An 18,315-nucleotide genomic window follows, 5' to 3' on the forward strand; every position below is an offset into this window, starting at 1 on the left:
ATTGAGTATCAGCACGTTGAACTTGATGAGCTCAGAGGGCCCTACGTGTCCTACGACACCCATGGATTCACCTATTAGTCGTGCGTCACCGGATTTTTTGGAGTTGGCGCTGTTTCAGTTTACGAAACCGGAGAAGCCGAGACATCCGAATATGTTGCGCACGTGTCAGAATGGTGATGAGGTACACATCCTTCAAGAGTTGCACTTTTTCGCATCGAGGTATTGAAACACATATACTAACAAAACATACTCTACGAAATACTTAGGTAGCGGATATGGAGATTGTGTTTGTGGCATGGGAAGATATGGAGCGGGCGGAATCTGAAAATCGTCCAAAAGCCAATTGGCTTACCCGACATCCAGATATCAATGCGCAGATGAGAATGATGCTTGTGGATTGGATCTGTGATGTGAGTAAAACCGTACACAATCGATGATGTGATTCTGACCTTTTTGTACATTCTGTAGGTGGCTCATGATCATCAACTTCAACGCCAAACATTCCATCTTGCAGGTTAGTTGTTGTTTGGACTCAAAAAACGATATGAGGTGTTGCAATTTGCTTTGTTGCCTGTTTTTTGCTCACTCCACATCACTTCTTGATGCAACAGTCAACTATCTTGATCATTACATGTCCAAGAGTGCCAGTGTTAAAAAGGAGAAGTTTCAGATGATTGGAGCTGCCATGTTGTCCTTAGCTGTCAAGATGGAGGCAAGTAAAAAAGAGACTTACATTCATCGTGAATTCCACATGACCAACCGTCTTGCCGTTTTTCCAGGATATGGAACCCGACTCATTGGAAGAGTTTGTTGCATTCCATCTCGAGGAGGAGGAATGTGCCATGTATGCAACAGAACTGGAAAAGAGGGCATGTGCACTACGTCGTCTCATGAAGACAGATCTGAAGGCTTGGAAGGTATGCTTTGCGATTCCGCTTGGCTTTTTGTGGATAAGATGTCTTCCACTACTAAAGCAACATCATACACCGTAACACAGGTCAATCAATTCTATACCAAACTACCCACAGCTTATGAATGGCTGTTACTCTACTTCCAGAATGCCGCCCAATACTGTCCTTCTCATTTCTCCGTCACTCAGAACAATGAGTCGCCCTTCTTGGCACCGCTTATACGAGTGGAATCGCTACTACGGCGTCGATTTCGAGCCGACTTGTTTGTATGTGCCGTGCAGAAACTGGATGTGATTATCTCTGACATTGAGAGTCTACGATATCCGAACTCTATGCTTGCTGCCGCTGTCATGAATTATGTAGCACGAGGACTCAAAGAAGGTCAGTGCTCCCTGATATGGCTCTATCTATAAGCCGCTTTTGCTCCTACAGAGATTAACATATTGCACTGATCCTTATCCCCACACATTGCTCATTCTCTTACTTACTTGTAGTGGGAGAAGTGATTGAAGTGACGACGGGATATACGCCAAGTCAGATGCTCGAGTGCTTGAACTTTATCGAAAAGTTTGAGGGGTTCTTTGGTGAACCAGATCAGAATCACCTGGTGCAAATGGTGTTTAAGCAGACACCTAGTTGCAAGAAGGCAGATGATATGGTGAGAAAAGCAACAACTGGGGTTTAAATTGGTGTTTTTGTTAGTGTTGTTTGCTACTATGATAGCTGACGTGTTTTTGTTCTTTGTAGCTTGCACAATGGGAAGCTTGGGAGGGAGAGCAAGGCGAGAGTGGTACTCCTTGAGTACTTCACCATTTTAAAAATTGCAATTGAATAAGATCGAAGTATATGTCCAAAAGTTTGTGGAAGTTGAAGTTGATCGATGATGTTTTGTTGGCGATTTTCAGCACCGGAGGTCTATAGAGCGTGTATAAATGTCAGTGTACACGTAATGCATTCCCTTGCGCGAGTTCTTCTGTAGTTGGAATCGATCTCTGAATCGTGAAACCTTGCGACGCAATAACACTAACATAGAGAGAACAAATGAGTAGCCCTCCAAACGAGATTCCTCCTCGCAGGACAACGGTGTCTGATAGAACGGGCCAGCCTGTTGTAAATTCCCCTATTCCAGGTCGGACGGCTAGTGTAAGAAGTGACATTTCGAGCCAGAGTAGTGCCTCGTTGATAACGACGAATACGATACCACCGAGAAGCATAATACCGTCCCCGACGAGCCCCGTGACTGGCAACCAGATGCTCTTTTCTGCTATGGCTTCTCAGCAGTCACCAATATCACCGACATCATCAACCTCAAGTTTGCCACTTTCTGCTGGTGGTGCGGTTGCTGGGCAATCGGCCAGTGCGAATAGTACAAGTGATAGCTTTGGACCATTGCCACAGGGCTGGGAACGTCGCCAAGATGGGGTGAGTAATCGTCGTAAAGTGGGAACTCGTGAAAAACTTGTGATTTGTGATCAAACAAGACATGCTCATACTTTTGCCAATAAAAAAAGGTTGGAAGAATCTACTATGTCGATCATTCAACTCGGACAACCACATGGAAGAGACCAATGTAAGCGTTCTTGCTGTGTGTTTTGAGGGTCGTTTCTCACACGTTGCTCACTCGTTGAACTATTATCCATAGTGCCCAACAAACAAAAGCAGACTCCCTCCAACAAGCCGCAAACGCACGCCTAATAGATTGGAGACAAGCTCAACAACGAACTCTACCAAACGTTGACGCTTCAGCCATGAACATGGATGCTTTACAGGCTGCTCTACCAAATCAACAGCCACAACAACCACAAGTACAATATATTATTCCTCAACAGCAACAATCAATAGCATCTCAACAGCAACAGCCAACAATACAACAGCCTAATATGTTAAATATGCAACTGACACCTCAACAGCAGCAAGCTGCCGCTCAGCAACAACAGCAGTTGCAGAGACAGTTACCGCTACCTCCTGGCTGGCAGATGCATTATACTGCTGATGGGAGGTCGTACTTTGTAAGTCTTGTTGAAAAAAGTGACGAGCGAAAAAAGCGCTCTAGCCTATTGAATTATACCAACATTGATCTGCTCCTATCTCACTCTACGTCACTAGGTCGACCACAATACACGAACAACAACATGGCACGATCCACGAATCACGCTTCTACAACGTCAAGTAGAGTTACAACGTCAAGCCCAAAGTGCACTTGCAAATGGTGGTGCACTAACACAGGAACAAATCACTGTCTTACTTGAACAAGTCAGTCGTCAAAGTCAAGAGATTTTAGGTAATCTCCCAGCAGGTTGGGAAATGAGAATGATGCCCAATGGAAGGACGTACTTTGTTGATCATAATACGAAGCAGACCAGTTGGGATGATCCGAGATTGCCTAGTAGTTTAGGGTGAGTTGTATGTTGTTGTAGTAGTAGCAGTAGTTCCGTCGAAATTTTTCTTTTTTTTTTGCACGTCACCTCCACCTCTCAAACTATGATACCCTTTGTAGGCAAGATGTACCACAGTATAAACAAGATTTTAGACAAAAGCTAGTCTTTTTACGAACCCAACCTCATATGCGACTCCAACCAGGCCAATGTCAAATCACAGTCCGACGAGACAACATCTTTGAAGACTCGTACGCCGAAATAATGAAACTACCCGCCCATCACCTCAGAAATCGTCTCATGATAACCTTTGCCGGTGAAGCTGGCAAAGACTTTGGAGGACTGTCACGAGAATTCTTCTTCCTACTATCCCACGAAATGTTTAACCCATTCTATTGTCTATTTGAATACTCTGCTTCCGATAACTATACTTTACAGATAAATCCAAACTCGGGTATAAATCCAAACCATTTGAATTATTTTAGATTCGTTGGACGGGTGACTGGATTGGGGATTTTTCATCAAAAGTATATTGATGCTTTCTTTATATCGGCGTTTTATAAGATGCTGTTGAGGAAGAAGATTACGTTGCAGGATTTGCAAGGGGTTGATTTGCAGCTTTATAATAATCTTCAGTGGGCTCTGTAAGTGTGTTTGCTTTGGTTCATGATGAGAGTATGGAGAGAGGTAGTCTGTGTGCGTTGGGGTGACAGAGCTCTCGCAACTATTTGACCTTCCACGCTCTATATTTTGTTTCCTTCACAGCTTAACAAAACTCACACTTTTTCCTTGCTAGACAAAATCCAATTGACGATATGGAATTTACCTTCTCAACAGACGAAGACCAATTCGGAGCCACTGTAACTGTAGATCTGAAACCCGATGGTCGCAACATTCTAGTAACAGACGAAAACAAGGTCGAATACTGTGATCTCTTTGTACGACATCGTATATACGAACGAATCAAGGATCAGTTCAGTGCTTTTGCAGCTGGATTCCATGAAATCATACCATATGAAATAATCAGTGTGTTTGATGAACGAGAATTGGAGTTGTTGATTGCCGGAACGAATGAAGTTGATGTGGATGATTGGAAAAAGCACACTGATTATAGGACGTATAATTCAGAAGATCAGGTTGTCAAGTGGTTTTGGCAGGTATGTTGTCGTGACGACTGTGAGGCGTTCAACTAAGAATTCTTTGAAGATGCAATTCATTTTCAAAGATTTTTCTTTTTCATGGACGATTTCTCACGTCTTTCCTGGTTTTTCTTCCTACAGCTTGTACGAGAATGGGATACAGAAAAGAAAGCTAGATTGTTGCAATTTGTTACTGGTACTTCTCGAGTACCTATCTCTGGATTCAAAGATTTGCAAGGGGCTGATGGTCCAAGGTAGGCAACAAAAAATAGAAGTGCCAAAAGGACCTCTTGATTTGGAACAAGACAATCAACCTCACTTTCGTTACTCTGACAGGCGGTTCACCATTGAAAAAGGATCTGATGATCGAGGATTACCGAAATCGCATACCTGTTTCAATCGTATTGATTTGCCTGATTACAAGTCGTATGAGACACTGGAGCAGAAGTTGACTATGGCCGTCGAAGAGGTATGTTGACGTTAGAGTATGGAAGTTTTTTGGTCTCCAGTTGCGGAGTTGGGACTTATATTGTTTTTCGATCACTGTAGACTCAAGGATTTGCAGAGCAATAATAGTATTAAGAACCCCGTGCCTTTTGGAATCATTGAACCTTATATATCTTGATAATTTCGACCGTTAAGAACTAAAGATGAGATTGTGTTCCTCGTGGTGATTGGTTTGGGAACGAAATAGTGTATAGTGGCAATTAGCGACGAACGCGTTTGTATTCAGCATATGCGAACCCTGAAGACACGCACAAGTTATATGCTCAAATGTAAGGAACTTGTTTAGCTGGAAAGACAACCAATTACGCAAAGATGAGCAGCCCCAATACGACAAGCGGCAACGAGACAGAATCCAAACCATCAGTACCTACAAGACCGACCCCATATGTAGCTCCTCCAGCATCACCGCGGCCAACAGTCATGCAAAGGTCTCCTACACCTCCTGGTGTTTCTCCTCTTGGATGGGAAGGCGATAGAGCCAAATACGATGCCGCATTGAAGGAGAGGATTAAATATGCTGAAGAGAAGTGGGGGCCTGGGTGAGTACGTCGGGTTATGTTGTTGGGAGTTGGTAAAAGGTTGGCAGACATTTGGACACATTGCAAGAGGGAGGTTTTTGGCAACGAGAGTAGAGACATGCTTGAGATGTCCTTGATCTTTGCATTTGTGGAGACCTGTTCGCTCGTAATCGTTGCTCTCCGCTTGCAACAAGCACGTTTTGTTTTTTGATCATCCAAACATCTCAAAAGCCATCTAAAGCTTCCCCAACAACACTTTAAACGTCAAAGAAGTGTGCTAACTTCCACTATATCTAAATTTGTAACAGATCGACCAGAAAAGTAGAAGGAAAACTACGCCCTCACAGATGCGCAGAGCACTTGAAAGATGTGCTTGAAAAAATGTCTTCATACCCATACTATGATATTGGATACCCATTCACGAACTTTATAAAATGCATGTGGGCTACACCAGGGTAAGAAAATGAATCATCTTTGGTGATGCTACAAAAAATTTAATTAAATTAATTAACATGTCGTTAGGACCGAACCACCACCACTAATGTGGACATTCTCGGATGTGCGACCAGAGAATCTCATCAAGACTGCAAAGAATCCGTTGACTGGGAAGGAGGTTAGGCCTGTTACTGATCAGCCTCCAAAGAAGGAGGGCGATTCGTATTCAAAGTGAGAATATGAGGAGTGAATGGTTTGTTTGGTTTTGAATTTCATATTTATGTAAAAAGAAAGACCAATTCTAAATATACGTGCATTATGTATTATGTAATAATGACTAGTGTGTGCGTTGTTTGTGTTTGGTTTTGCAAAGTATGTAGACCCGTAATGACAACAACAACATGATAATCTTGAATTGCTAGGTAGTTTTGGCTTGTTACTATGATTGTAGGGATGGAAATTAGATTTTGGCCTTAAATTTTGCCATTCCCTTTTTTTACCTTTTCTTGTTGCTATTTCCTACCAGTAATTTGTGTTTTCGATCACAGACTATGCATTTCCTATATTCCGCACTACTTGTAGGCAAACTTTCGATACATACTCACTCACTGTGCTCCTATGACAGAAAAGCTGATATGGTCATTAAAGTGGCCATATCTCCGACACTTATCCATAAACGTATCCCTCCGCCTAAGCCCATCTTCCGACCCATTTTCCAACCCCGGCCCCGACCATAGGTTTATATGCAGTTATGGTGCTCTGACCAATATCTGTCGAGTTTTCAGAGGACTTAGTAATGTAATGCCGCAAAAGCCGCTTTGGTAGCTCTGTAACAGTCAAGCTCCTTCAATTTTTTCATGGATCCTTCTGTAAGTGAGACTCAGTCGTCAACGACGAGTGGCCCGCCCAGCCAGAGCTTTTGAAGGTTTGGACAGTAAGATATGATGATTGACATATCAAAAGGTAGCTCATCTATCGCGTATATTTCGAGTCGATTAGGTTGGCCACCTCGAGTTACAATATATGATTCAAGGTCTCACTCTGCCTTTGGCTTGCTTGCCACTTACAGAGATAGAAGTCAGAGGTTGGGATTTTGCCAGTACAGAGTTTGCAACGACAATGGAATCACCCTCACTAGTTCATGATTTATAATGGCGTCATTGCCATAGAGAGGTAGTTGAAAATGTCAAAGTTTCGATGTCATGGATGCAACAAAGAGAACCAAACAAGGACAGTAGGAGCGGAGCGAGAGCAGGGCCTACCAGACTATCTGTACTATCTATCTTTAATGAACTCTGTACGATGCGAGATACACGCGACCGATGGAGCTCCTAACAGTGCCTAACACCACCACTCTGATGCTATGCGAACAATCCCTGTATATTCTAATAAAATAAGTCTGCTTCCTACGCCTTCACAACAGCTGCAGCCTCCTCCTTTTTGGAAAATGTCATCCTCATAGCGTATGCATCTTCTCCATCAGCGTAATACTTTTTTTCCACTTCATGCACCCTATGTGAAATAGTGTAGTATCTCAGAATTTTATCTCACGATATAATGTCCATAGTGACCGCTTACAAGAATCCAAGAGTGTCTCGATACAGCTGAAGAGCAGCTCTGTTACTCTTTCTCACGTGTAGTGAGCAGTATTGAGCGTTGAAGACTTCTACCATTGCTTTTTCTATATACAGATATGTGGTTTGAGCCTATAAGATCATACTCGACGGGAGCAAAGACTGATCCAAACATCAAGCTTACGGGACTGGCTCATAAGCTTCTCAGCAATCCCCAGACGCCTCCAATTCCTCATAACCGACAAACTAGTGATATGTCCATGTGGTGATTCGACTACATCCTCTTCCCTACACACAAATGCGTTCGTATCAGCATAGAGCAACAATGGTTTTTTTGATGAGGCACATACATCTTTGCTAAAACATAGCCAATGATTCTACCCTTGTGATCTTCTGCGACGTAAGATAGTTGTGGCCATGATAGGGCGTGGTATATATAGTATTTCATTTGGTAATTCTCTGGCAAATTCATCAAATTGCAGTTTTGCATGTAGAGCAGGTCATCCACCTGTTTGAGTAGTATGAGAAGTTAGTCAATTGTACGTGGAAAATGGATTTGGAGGCGTGCTTTTACCGTGGCTACTCTGATGTTCATCGTTGCAAGCTTTCTTCGCTGTAAAATGCAGTTCTGCTTGGTAGACGATTCGCACCTCAACCCCACATTTGAAGACACCAGAATATATACGCGTAGCTTTCGCTTCTTCACGTGAATAGTTACATTTTATGCCTTCACTAACTTGACTACGACAACGGTGCTATACTGATGCAAAAGGTGGGTTTCTATTTTACCTTGCTGCCGTTATATACAATAGCGAATAAATATCTTGATACTATGCTTTTGTGCAACATCATCATATATACATACTATCGTTTCACTTTGGGATAGTTGAGCGTGGCGATCGGTTGTGGTATATGGAAGCGAATGGCATCAAAGACAGATTGAGTTTCATCTTCACTTGTGACCATATCAGGTATTCCATTTTTCAGACGTGATGGTTTGGGTGGTACTGTTCCTGCTGCTCCTATGTTGAATGAGTGTATGTGAGAAGGACTGTGTTGTTGTTGAAGCCATTACAGAGTTCGCCTGCATATTTTTGCTCTTGAAGGCTCCTACCTGCTTTGATTTTGTTTGAATTGGATCTCTGTTGAGACGCGTTTCCAAACCTCAGAGCCAATACATCGTATGGCTTACATCTCCCCATAACAGCACGCTTTTGTGCAACTGGATGTTTCTTACAGAGGATTGATCTTGTACATCGGATTCCATCTATGAGAACACCACATTGTTCGTCCAAGTTGATTCCCTCTGAGTAAATATAGGGCGTTAGGTTGGAATACGATCTGTTGAGTGCTCGTCGACAGGACTGTACTTTTTGATTTGCCAGTCATGTAAGAATCGTTGATCATGATTGGAGGCGATTCTTCCTTGTATGAGTTGATGGGAGGATGCTCTATTCAGTAGCAAAAGGCGAGTCAGGCAACATGGCCACCGATACACGAAGGTAGCTTCGCAAAACATACCAGTTTTGATTTTCTTGTTGGAGGGCCCGTCAGCGCCAGTGCATATCTCTAAATAAATAGATCCCGATGTCAGCAATTGCCCATGCACCAATAGCGTAAGTCTGCCAGCTCAACACACCCAAATGTGCCAATAGTGATGTCTGCAATACAGGACGAGAGCAACCATTGCAAGTGACTACGGGGACTTCATCGCCGATAGCCAGACCATATGGATTTGAATCTCCCTCTTCAGGGCTTGTATTGTTTGTTTCTGGGTCTGCAGCAAGAGTGTTTTAGTGAATTATTAAATTTCAATTGAGGACGCAGCTGGAAACATACCGAGAAAATCAGTCCTGAACTTTGTCCAAGACGAGCCTTGAGACGATTTTACACTCATCCGTGCTCTGAGCCAAAAGCGAAGGGGAAGTGAGTGCTTCGTCTGCTGTAAATCATTTGTGTATGAGACAGCGCTTTGGGACAGCCAACCGGTGAACAGACGGTCTAATAGGCAATAATCACGTGTCAGAAGCACATTTATTCGTTCGCGTAAGTAGCACGTGCACAATTAGACTTATCGTGATCGTTTTTGCCTCGAGATTACATGCCTCAAACTTACACCTTCACCGCATCCATTATCACGTAGAAACACATCATTTATCATTCCAATGGACACTATTAAATGGAATGGTATTCGTTTACCCAACGAACTGCTCCTAATGATCTTGAGCAAACTCGCCGCATGTAAACATCACGAAACTTTGTCGCAAGCATCAATGGCTTGCAAAGGCTTCAACGAAGCAGCTGTGTCTTTCCTCTATAAAGACATGTCGACCATTCTGGCTACTCACCCTTCACCACTGTGGATATCTAGCCTGCTAGCTTTGCGACAACGAGGCAACGATCTGTATAGTCAGCCATCGCTGGAGGCAGTAGCCAAGCTTGAGATTTGTGCATCCCAACTAGTCTTTAGTAGAGGATTTGGATCCTTTGCTTCGTTAGGTAGTCTGTACCTCTCTGTTGATGGTATTGCGACACAGTATGTCAAGTGGAGCGGATTGCCAAAGAGTCTCACTTCTTTGACGTTGGATTTTTTCAGGTACTTATCGCTCAAGCACGCCTTACACACAGTTCCACAAATTATTGGATTACTGACGTTGGATCTATAGGGTTTTCTTCGACAAGGACGACAATGATACAGGCTCTAGATTCATGCACTGGCAAGATGTTGAATGGGAAATGATTCCAACCTATGCACCAGACATCAAAGAACTAGCCTTATTCAACATTTCCGAAGAGCTATCTATAGATTTCACCACGTTAGTTGAAAACCTCCGCCTGCAAAGCTTCAAGTTTACAGGTACTCGAGACGAAGAGTCACTCATTGAGTTCCCAGGCTCAATAATGGAAGCATTGTCAACTGGCAGTAGATCCACACTCAGTAGTATTCACCTAGAACGCTGCACCCTCTCAGACTGCCGTAAAGAACACATGGTGGACTTTAAATGCCTACAGAATCTGAATCTAGAAAGGGTGGAAGGATGTTCTGATGTCCTATCTAGTATCCCAGCTGGTATCAAATCATTTAAAGCGGATGATATATTAGGTTTAGACGAAACACACTCGGGTCTCAATGAACTGTTGTCTGCCAGTATCAGTACCATGGAAATACTAGACCTAAGTAATTGTCATGAAGCAGAACACATAGATGCCGTATTGGGACTGGCGGAATCCTTAACTCGTGTCAGTGTGAGATCAGACCATGCTAAAGACGGTGATCTCCAATCCTTCATACAGTGTCGAGGCTCTCAAATCGAGTCCCTCGAGCTCTGGGGTATCAACGATAGCGTGCCATTCGATCTATCCATTTTAGTATGCCACTGTGTAAACCTCAAAGATCTCTGCCTTGCCGGTCGTCTCGTATCTGATGAGATCTTGTCTGCTGTAATATCATCCATGCCGAAACTGAAGTCACTGAAAGCCGTGAGTGGGTCCAAAGTATTCTCTGGAATCAGTCTTTTGAGTGCTCTGGATGCTCGACAGAGAGTGGATAAAGCTAAAAAACTTGACCTCACTATATCTAATGTCGGGCTATCTGGTGAATTGGTTGAGAGTCTTGGACGTAATTCGACTGTTGATGATCTGGACAAGATATTTCGATTGGCTGTAGGAAGCCTTGCTGTGATGAATGGGTATACAACGTATAGTATTTTAGCGTGAGGGTAATATTGAAGTAAAGGTTGGAGAAACGGTGAAAGTGAAACCATGTATCCCTACATATGAGAGTAGTATTATGCAGTAAGGTCGGAGAAGAAGGATAAGGAAATTGCACATGCTCTGACTTTTTTCCGAGAAAGCCCCAAACAAGCCAAAGATGCCAATGTGCAATACATCATCAGACTTCGAGGAGATCAACTTGATCATCTCGAAATACACAGCATAATGGAGTTACCATTCGATATATCCATAAAATCCTAGCAACAGCTCCATGTCTGACTAGTGTTAAAGTATATAGCTTACAGCCTGAATGAGGAGGTCTCGAAGCGTTCATTCAAACTCGAGGAGATCAACTCAAGCAGCTTCATATAGATAGTATATACAGCTTGCCCTTCGACTTGGAAATTAAAGGAACTCGCCTGTTATAACGACGAGGAAGACTTCTCCAGGACAGCTCTGTCAAGCGCTCTAAATGCTTGACAGAGATTGGACAAAGCTTTCAAGTTGCATATTGAAGTAAATCGATATATCTTGCTGGTGCTGAAATGGATCCGAATCTCGATAATGAAGCTGTGGACGAACTTGCGAGGAGGTTTCTCGTCCAAGTGGAGAAGACGGCCATACATTCTTACGAATTCTTGTCGCAGTTCCGCGCGAGCACTCGATATAAAGTATAAGAAGCAATTTATAATGTTGACGATGCAGGGCGTCGTAGGAATATCACGGTTTGGTGCCAAGAAAGCAATCGGTCGGCACAATTTCTGCTGATGAAGATGATGGTTTATATGCAAGTAGTGTAAAATAATAATAGTAAGCTTCCCATTTCCAAATTACAAGATTGAATTCCCTTGCTCCTGATTTATGTGAGCCTATACAAGTCCGTTCCAGCAAAATACACTTTTTTAGTTGGATCTGGGTCTGGAGTGAGTATGAATGTTTGAGAGAATGCTCGCCATGGATTGTCGGCATATTTGACAGACCCTGTGAAAAAAAGTGAGAAAAAGAGATGAGTCTGTCGAGCATATTGAGTTGTCTTGGGAGCACAAACCCCGCTTGGATCCAATTCCCACGTTCACATACCAGATACTTGAATGATTATATCCCATTTTTTAGTTGAATCGAGGTACTGCTGCACGTTACTTTGATCAGCTACAGGGAAGGGGGATTCAGTCAGCACCATGTTGATCCTCCATGTACGTGGCAATGATAAGCTCTCATACCAAAGAGGGGTTGTGAATCATATGTGTGAACTTGATGTTTGGATTGTGGCAATGTAGAATAGAAGGCCTATTGCGAGAACGGGAGACCGAGTCAAAACTTGTTCAAGGTCTACCTTGAAACCACGGATAATAGAACGCTCCAGCACATACAGCAAACTGAGTTCCACCACTGAAGGCTTGACCATTCCATAATATAGCGGACGTTTCTCGATAGAGGGTTGTGTTCAATGCCTAAGGTACAACCTGTGAATGTTTGATGACTTGATGCTTCCGATGAATGAAAGTATACCACGACTATGAAGGTACATACATATCGCTTCTGATCAAACATATCATAGTATTTTGTGACGAATGTATCAGCAGTTCGACATGAAATATCCACCAGTTCCTTCTCCTTCCCTTGAAGCTGCAAAATGTTGGAATTGGTGAGTATTTTCAAGGAAACCTAATAATGCGATATTGCATGCAAGCTCACTGTCGACATTTGGTTCTCTGTGGATCTCTTTGCAGCTGTCTCTAGTGCCTCAACGAGCTTGTCCGAGCTGTGGCAATAAGTTTTGAAGGTTTGTAATTTCGTTGTAAGCATTACATAAGAGACCGAGACATCGACCAAGTCAAAAGTCAAGACATCCATCTCAACAAGCAGGTAAGTACCTTCAAAGAAGCATTCGAAATGATTATTGAGGAAATCAGGATGCTGAGAATTTCATTGACCCTATGTGAATGATGATGAAATGTCACGGAAATCAAACTTGCAACAACATTCGTTCTACCTGCCTCTAACACACATAACATATAAGACGCTCATTGAAACTCACTCACATCAAATTTATTAGCGTTTTATACGGACATACATCTTTTCGTCTACCCATAACTTCCGTTGGTAGGCATCAAGCTTGACATCAAGCATTCATCGTTGGAGCATACATACTATTCAGCAGACACAAGATACTCATTCGAATTCATTATCATGAACAGACGAAATAACCATGTCCAAGACGCCAGCAGTCCTAGCCCCTACATCGGCAGATGTCCAAATGATGCTTGCTGCCCAAACTCACATTGGTACCAAGAATGTAGACCATCAAATGCACCCTTACGTCTGGAAGAGACGAGCTGATGGTACGTAGATGTGTATATGGAGTGTATAGGGGGTATAAAAGTGGATTGTGAATACCTGATGCTCTAGTTAATCACAGTATCCTCACATCCGTTTACTATTGTCCATTCAATAACACTCATACTAACAGTCCCCTTTACGCAGGTATCAACATCATCAACGTTGGTAAAACCTATGAAAAGCTCGTCCTAGCAGCCCGTATCATTGCAGCAATCGAAAACCCACAAGACGTATGTGTCATATCCGCTCGTCCATACGGTCAACGTGCTGCCCTCAAATTCGCTCAATACACTGGTGCTCAAGCTATTGCTGGTCGATTCACCCCTGGTACATTCACCAACTATATCACTCGCTCCTTCAAGGAACCACGTCTCATCATAGTTACAGACCCACGTACCGACCACCAACCCGTAAAAGAAGCTTCATATGTCAACATACCTGTTATCGCTCTCTGTGACTCGGACTCTCCATTACAGTATATCGATATTGCAATCCCTACAAACAATAAAAACAAGCATGCTATCGGATTGGCTTACTGGATGTTGGCTAGAGAGGTATTGCGTTTACGTGGTACTGTAGCTCGTGCCTCGCAATGGAATGTGATGGTGGATATGTTCTTTTACCGTGATCCTGAAGAGGCTGACAAGGAAGAAGAAAAGGCTGTCGTACCTGCTACTTATGGTGGTGCTGCTGCTTATGCTGGTGGTAACACTGCTGAATGGGGTGCCGATGTGCCTGAATCCACCGAGGTATGTATGATATTGAGTCTAGTCTCCATTTTTTGTGACCTTGATACATAATTTTCAGCACACACACTCACACTACTTGTAAATTTTAGTGGGGTGATTCTACAGTCGCTGCTGCCGTATCAGGAGGTGCCGCTGCTGCTGCTGCTCCTGCTGACTGGGGTGCACCAACTGGTGAAAACTGGGGTGCTGCTGCTCCAGAAGGCGCTTCCACCTGGTAAGTCTAGCTTTACAGCATTTTGTGATAAGCATATGACACTTTGGATACGATTGATCTCTAACGCCTTTGGAAAATAGGGAATAAGCACATAAAAAATGTAGAAGTGTATTGTAACCTTGCAGTTAAAGCAATATAACACGTAAACACGCACAACACAACCCTATTAGTTGTTAGCATAGTAGCGCGCCCCTTTTCTTTGTTCCCTTGCCTGCCGCTGGTCTTGATTGATTTCGCATTCCCTCCACACGTTTTGCACAGATTACTACTAGAGGCTGACTTTTGCATAGAAGAGAAGAGGCTCCAGAGACGAGATAACATTGAAAAAAGAAGATTTACAAGAGGCAAGCATAAAAAAAACGTACACAAAGGCCCACAAAATGTCTCAAAAACAAAAGCAAAAGATTGACACAAAAAAACCAACTTTCCCCCAACAAAAGATTGATTAAAGAAGGAAGAAGAGGGGGCTCCTTGTATTGTTAGCTGAATACTTGCTGTTGCTGGACTACTGTCTCTTGTCTCATAACAATGTAAGTGCCTTGTCAAAAGATGTCTCATAACAATTTAAGCACTTATGTGACTTGGCTACTGACAATACTCGATTGCGGACGACAGGGCTGACGACGAATTATTGGGGGATGATGACATTCTCGGTGGTGACGAAGCTGCTGATGGTGGTGTTGAAGTGAGTCCTTGTTACAGTAGAAAACATTATCAACATAGCATTGCGCTTTTTTTCGCTCAACCAACTCAACTATGGGAACTCGCTTGTAGAATGATCTCGATGCCATGAAGAAACGATTGGAACAAATGGAAGCTGAAGCTGCCAAACTCCGGGAATTGCAAATGGAAGTTGATAAGGGTAGCTCTGTTGGTGGTGATGGAGGTACATTGAATTACAATTCGTTCGTTGTTTTGTTGCTGTGCAACTTATGTAATACTGATATCATATTATATCACTCGTCCAGCCAACAAGGAAGAAGTCGATTCACGTTCAATCTTTCTTGGAAATGTATGTGTTTGGCAATTCTGACAAAAAAAGTGGTGGAAGTATCAACTCTGATTTCTTTTTCTCATACAGGTTGATTTCAGCACAACGCCAGAAGAAATCCAAGCTCACTTCCAATCTGCTGGCACCATAAATCGTGTGACTATTGTTTGTGACAAGTGGACTGGTGCTCCCAAAGGGTATGCCAGACAATAGTGGTCTTCGCTATAATCACTCCTTCTTCGAAACTTTTGCTCACAGCTCTTTTCGTTAGTTTCGCATATGTTGAATTCGCCGATGTATCATCAGTCGCAACTGCCTTGGTTCAGAATGAAACTCAGTTCAAGGGCAGGATATTGAAGGTAATTTATTCATGTCGAATTTTTTTTTGCATGTTTCGTGAATAAAAAAAATCAGCGCGTGTCTCACACTTCATCCTCCTTTACGTTAGGTTACTACCAAACGAACCAACATACCTGGAGCTCATCGGGGCGGACGAGGACGTGGTGGTGGATTCGCTCCTCGAGGATTCAGAGGTGGTGGATATCGTGGTGGTTTCCAGCCTGGTTTCCGTGGTGGACGTGGCGCTGGTTATCGGTAAGCAATTCAAGCAAAACGTATTTTACCAGGATCGTATGGTTCAGGATCAATAATTGACATGTATCTCGTCGTATTTCTTTAGTGGCCGTCGTGGCTTTTATGCACCATACTAGCGAATGTAGTAAAGAACAACACATCCAGACAAACGCAGTTATTTTGCGTGAGCAATAGAAGTGGCATATTTGTACTAAAGGTGTTGTGTGATTGCTTTGTACTGGCTTCAATAGTCGCTGTTGGTCTCTTTTCTTTGCCTCCGGCGGCGCGTCCATAAGTCATGACTCTATTATCAAAATCAAGTCACACTTACAGAAACATTTGATCGCTGATAATGGAAGACATTCAAGATGATAGCAGCCAGCCATCTGATACACAGCAACCTCCGGAAATAAGGTACGTCATTCCGGAAGCATTCTTGTTTCATCGATCATGTTGTTCATCATCATCAAATGATCAATGACTATCTAGATCATATTTTATTCAAAGTAGTCGTGAGCTCAAGGATTTCCTACAATCAATTGATGGTATCGGCCCTCGCTACCTCTCCGTTTTGGTTCCCCATCATTATAACTCGTCAACATCAACCCATAATCAAAAATTAGACAAGTGTCGAGCAGACTTCCAAGAAACAACACAAGGCATCAATGACAAGTTTGATTCATCATTGACCTGGCTGAACGAATACTTGAAACGAGCTCATACTTTACGTGGCAAGGCCGTGTAAGTGTGTTTGCGGCCGATGCCGATCATTACCTGGCATGACAACATTATTGTTTTCGCAGCACCTCAAAATTGAATGAATACAAACGCAAGTATGAAGGGATTGTGGCTAGTAATGCTGCTGCTTCAAAGAAGGTAGTTGAGAATCATGTGGCTGACATGTGCCATTCCGTGCGACTTGCCCTAACTGTTTTTGGTTGTAGATGAAGGCTGGCATTGACAAGTATCGAGTATGCATTCAAAAATGTTGCACTTAAGCTTGACCTATTGAGTGAAACTCATTCTGATCTATTTGTCTTTCTTGAAACTATAGACATCTCAAGCACTCATTCAAGAAGCTCTGGAACGAAATCACCAAGATATGGTTCGTGAAGTTCAACAATTTGAGAGTGATATGGAAGAGATTGGTAAGATTTGATGAGATGAAGATAAGGTTTCCCTGTGAGGGGAAGGATTGCTAGAAATTCTCGTCTTCGTTTTGCCTCTTACACACGTTGTTAAGTAGCTGCTCGACAAGCAACAGAACGACAAGCAGCAATCTCCAAAATGGAACGAGACTTGAATCGATTTCGTGAATTGGAAGGTCGATTGGGATCAGTAAGTGTTGCTGAAGCACAAGGGGATTCCGAATTATACTTCTAGCAACATGGGATGTTTTTTTTTTTCTCTTGACTAAGGCAAATTCAATATTATAGGAAGAGAAGACCAAAACTCAAGATGAAATCATGGAATCATTCAAGGCTCTGCTCAAAAACGCAAAAGTTTGAAAACTTCTTGTGGGTTTCGTGGTGACTAGGCTTCGTTTTATACAAACGTTCAAATCAGCTGTCTATGTGCCTTGTGAAAAATATACCTTTGTCACCAGCTACATCACGTTTCTTTCACCAAAACCCTGTTTCAGCAAATCCAACTGACTATCAGGAACCAGAAATGCAACAGTAGGATGGAATCTTGAGGAGGTCCCGTATTCAGTGGGCCACATTCAAAGTGCCTGCTCCCACGATCACAGACCAAATTGTGGCAATCGTTGAACCTTCATGACTCTGGCTGGTCCCGGGTAGTCCGATGTTGCAGCAAATCCAGATAGCCAAAGTCTCATATTGTCGCAATTCCGAATGGCAGTTTTCTCACCGAGCAACTTGCATATCATGTCATTTTTCAACAAACAAAAAGTCGAATGGGAGTCCTATTCGCCGCAAACCGGAGAACGAGTACAAGGGAGAACGAGTCCAGACGAGGCATCAATGGCAAGTTTGCAACACTTATTACGTTGATTGAATATTTGGAGCGAGCTCATTCTTTATGTCGCAAGTTTGTGTAAGTGTGTTTGCGGCTGTGTGTAATGAGTCTCGTATTCTGTTTTTCTTGTAGGACATCAAAAATTTATGAATACAACCGCAAGTGTGAAGAGATAATGACTAGTAGTACCGCTGCTTCAAAAAACGTGAATGAGGAGCCACTTGGCATTCTCGATCGTGTGAATCCCTTTTTTTGCTGTAGATGAGGCTGGATTGACGATTATTGAGTATGTATC

The 18,315-nt window shown here is 42.9% G+C and overlaps 7 protein-coding genes across 7 annotated transcripts; 4 read left to right on the forward strand and 3 right to left on the reverse strand.

The window, feature by feature from the left end:
- Nucleotides 1-1,952: 1,952 nt before the first annotated feature.
- Nucleotides 1,953-4,998, forward strand: SmJEL517_g00065 (uncharacterized protein; the record flags this gene model as incomplete). The annotated part of the gene is made up of 9 exons (XM_031165995.1): nt 1,953-2,333; nt 2,423-2,481; nt 2,554-2,920; nt 3,018-3,307; nt 3,409-3,930; nt 4,083-4,443; nt 4,567-4,679; nt 4,762-4,894; nt 4,975-4,998. The coding sequence occupies 9 exons, from the start codon at nt 1,953-1,955 to the stop codon at nt 4,996-4,998; spliced, it is 2,250 nt and encodes a 749-aa protein (XP_031027761.1).
- A 246-nt stretch (nt 4,999-5,244) lies between these two features.
- On the forward strand, nt 5,245-6,120 carry SmJEL517_g00066 (uncharacterized protein; the record flags this gene model as incomplete). The annotated part of the gene is made up of 3 exons (XM_031165996.1): nt 5,245-5,471; nt 5,759-5,905; nt 5,973-6,120. 3 exons carry the CDS (start codon nt 5,245-5,247, stop codon nt 6,118-6,120), a joined length of 522 nt encoding a protein of 173 aa, XP_031027764.1.
- A 1,171-nt stretch (nt 6,121-7,291) lies between these two features.
- SmJEL517_g00067 (uncharacterized protein) lies at nt 7,292-8,054 on the reverse strand (the record flags this gene model as incomplete). Its single annotated transcript, XM_031165997.1, has 5 exons — nt 7,292-7,397; nt 7,464-7,566; nt 7,644-7,747; nt 7,810-7,967; nt 8,034-8,054. The coding sequence occupies 5 exons, from the start codon at nt 8,052-8,054 to the stop codon at nt 7,292-7,294; spliced, it is 492 nt and encodes a 163-aa protein (XP_031027763.1).
- A 126-nt stretch (nt 8,055-8,180) lies between these two features.
- SmJEL517_g00068 (uncharacterized protein) lies at nt 8,181-9,356 on the reverse strand (the record flags this gene model as incomplete). Its single annotated transcript, XM_031165998.1, has 7 exons — nt 8,181-8,214; nt 8,325-8,481; nt 8,574-8,765; nt 8,830-8,910; nt 8,981-9,028; nt 9,099-9,236; nt 9,299-9,356. The coding sequence occupies 7 exons, from the start codon at nt 9,354-9,356 to the stop codon at nt 8,181-8,183; spliced, it is 708 nt and encodes a 235-aa protein (XP_031027760.1).
- Nucleotides 9,357-12,032: 2,676 nt separating this feature from the next.
- SmJEL517_g00069 (uncharacterized protein) lies at nt 12,033-13,027 on the reverse strand (the record flags this gene model as incomplete). Its single annotated transcript, XM_031165999.1, has 6 exons — nt 12,033-12,154; nt 12,254-12,322; nt 12,394-12,460; nt 12,544-12,624; nt 12,704-12,799; nt 12,869-13,027. 6 exons carry the CDS (start codon nt 13,025-13,027, stop codon nt 12,033-12,035), a joined length of 594 nt encoding a protein of 197 aa, XP_031027759.1.
- Nucleotides 13,028-13,382: 355 nt separating this feature from the next.
- On the forward strand, nt 13,383-16,177 carry SmJEL517_g00070 (uncharacterized protein; the record flags this gene model as incomplete). The annotated part of the gene is made up of 10 exons (XM_031166000.1): nt 13,383-13,515; nt 13,658-14,262; nt 14,352-14,476; nt 15,092-15,161; nt 15,251-15,362; nt 15,445-15,488; nt 15,558-15,664; nt 15,739-15,826; nt 15,916-16,061; nt 16,147-16,177. The coding sequence occupies 10 exons, from the start codon at nt 13,383-13,385 to the stop codon at nt 16,175-16,177; spliced, it is 1,461 nt and encodes a 486-aa protein (XP_031028000.1).
- A 215-nt stretch (nt 16,178-16,392) lies between these two features.
- On the forward strand, nt 16,393-17,548 carry SmJEL517_g00071 (uncharacterized protein; the record flags this gene model as incomplete). The annotated part of the gene is made up of 7 exons (XM_031166001.1): nt 16,393-16,454; nt 16,530-16,781; nt 16,844-16,916; nt 16,985-17,011; nt 17,095-17,188; nt 17,284-17,378; nt 17,477-17,548. The coding sequence occupies 7 exons, from the start codon at nt 16,393-16,395 to the stop codon at nt 17,546-17,548; spliced, it is 675 nt and encodes a 224-aa protein (XP_031028001.1).
- Between the last annotated feature and the right edge of the window lie 767 nt (nt 17,549-18,315).

Source organism: Synchytrium microbalum (genome assembly GCF_006535985.1).
Source record: "Synchytrium microbalum strain JEL517 chromosome Unknown SmJEL517_scf0001, whole genome shotgun sequence".
In the NCBI taxonomy this organism is placed as follows: Eukaryota; Fungi; Chytridiomycota; class Chytridiomycetes; order Synchytriales; family Synchytriaceae; genus Synchytrium; species Synchytrium microbalum.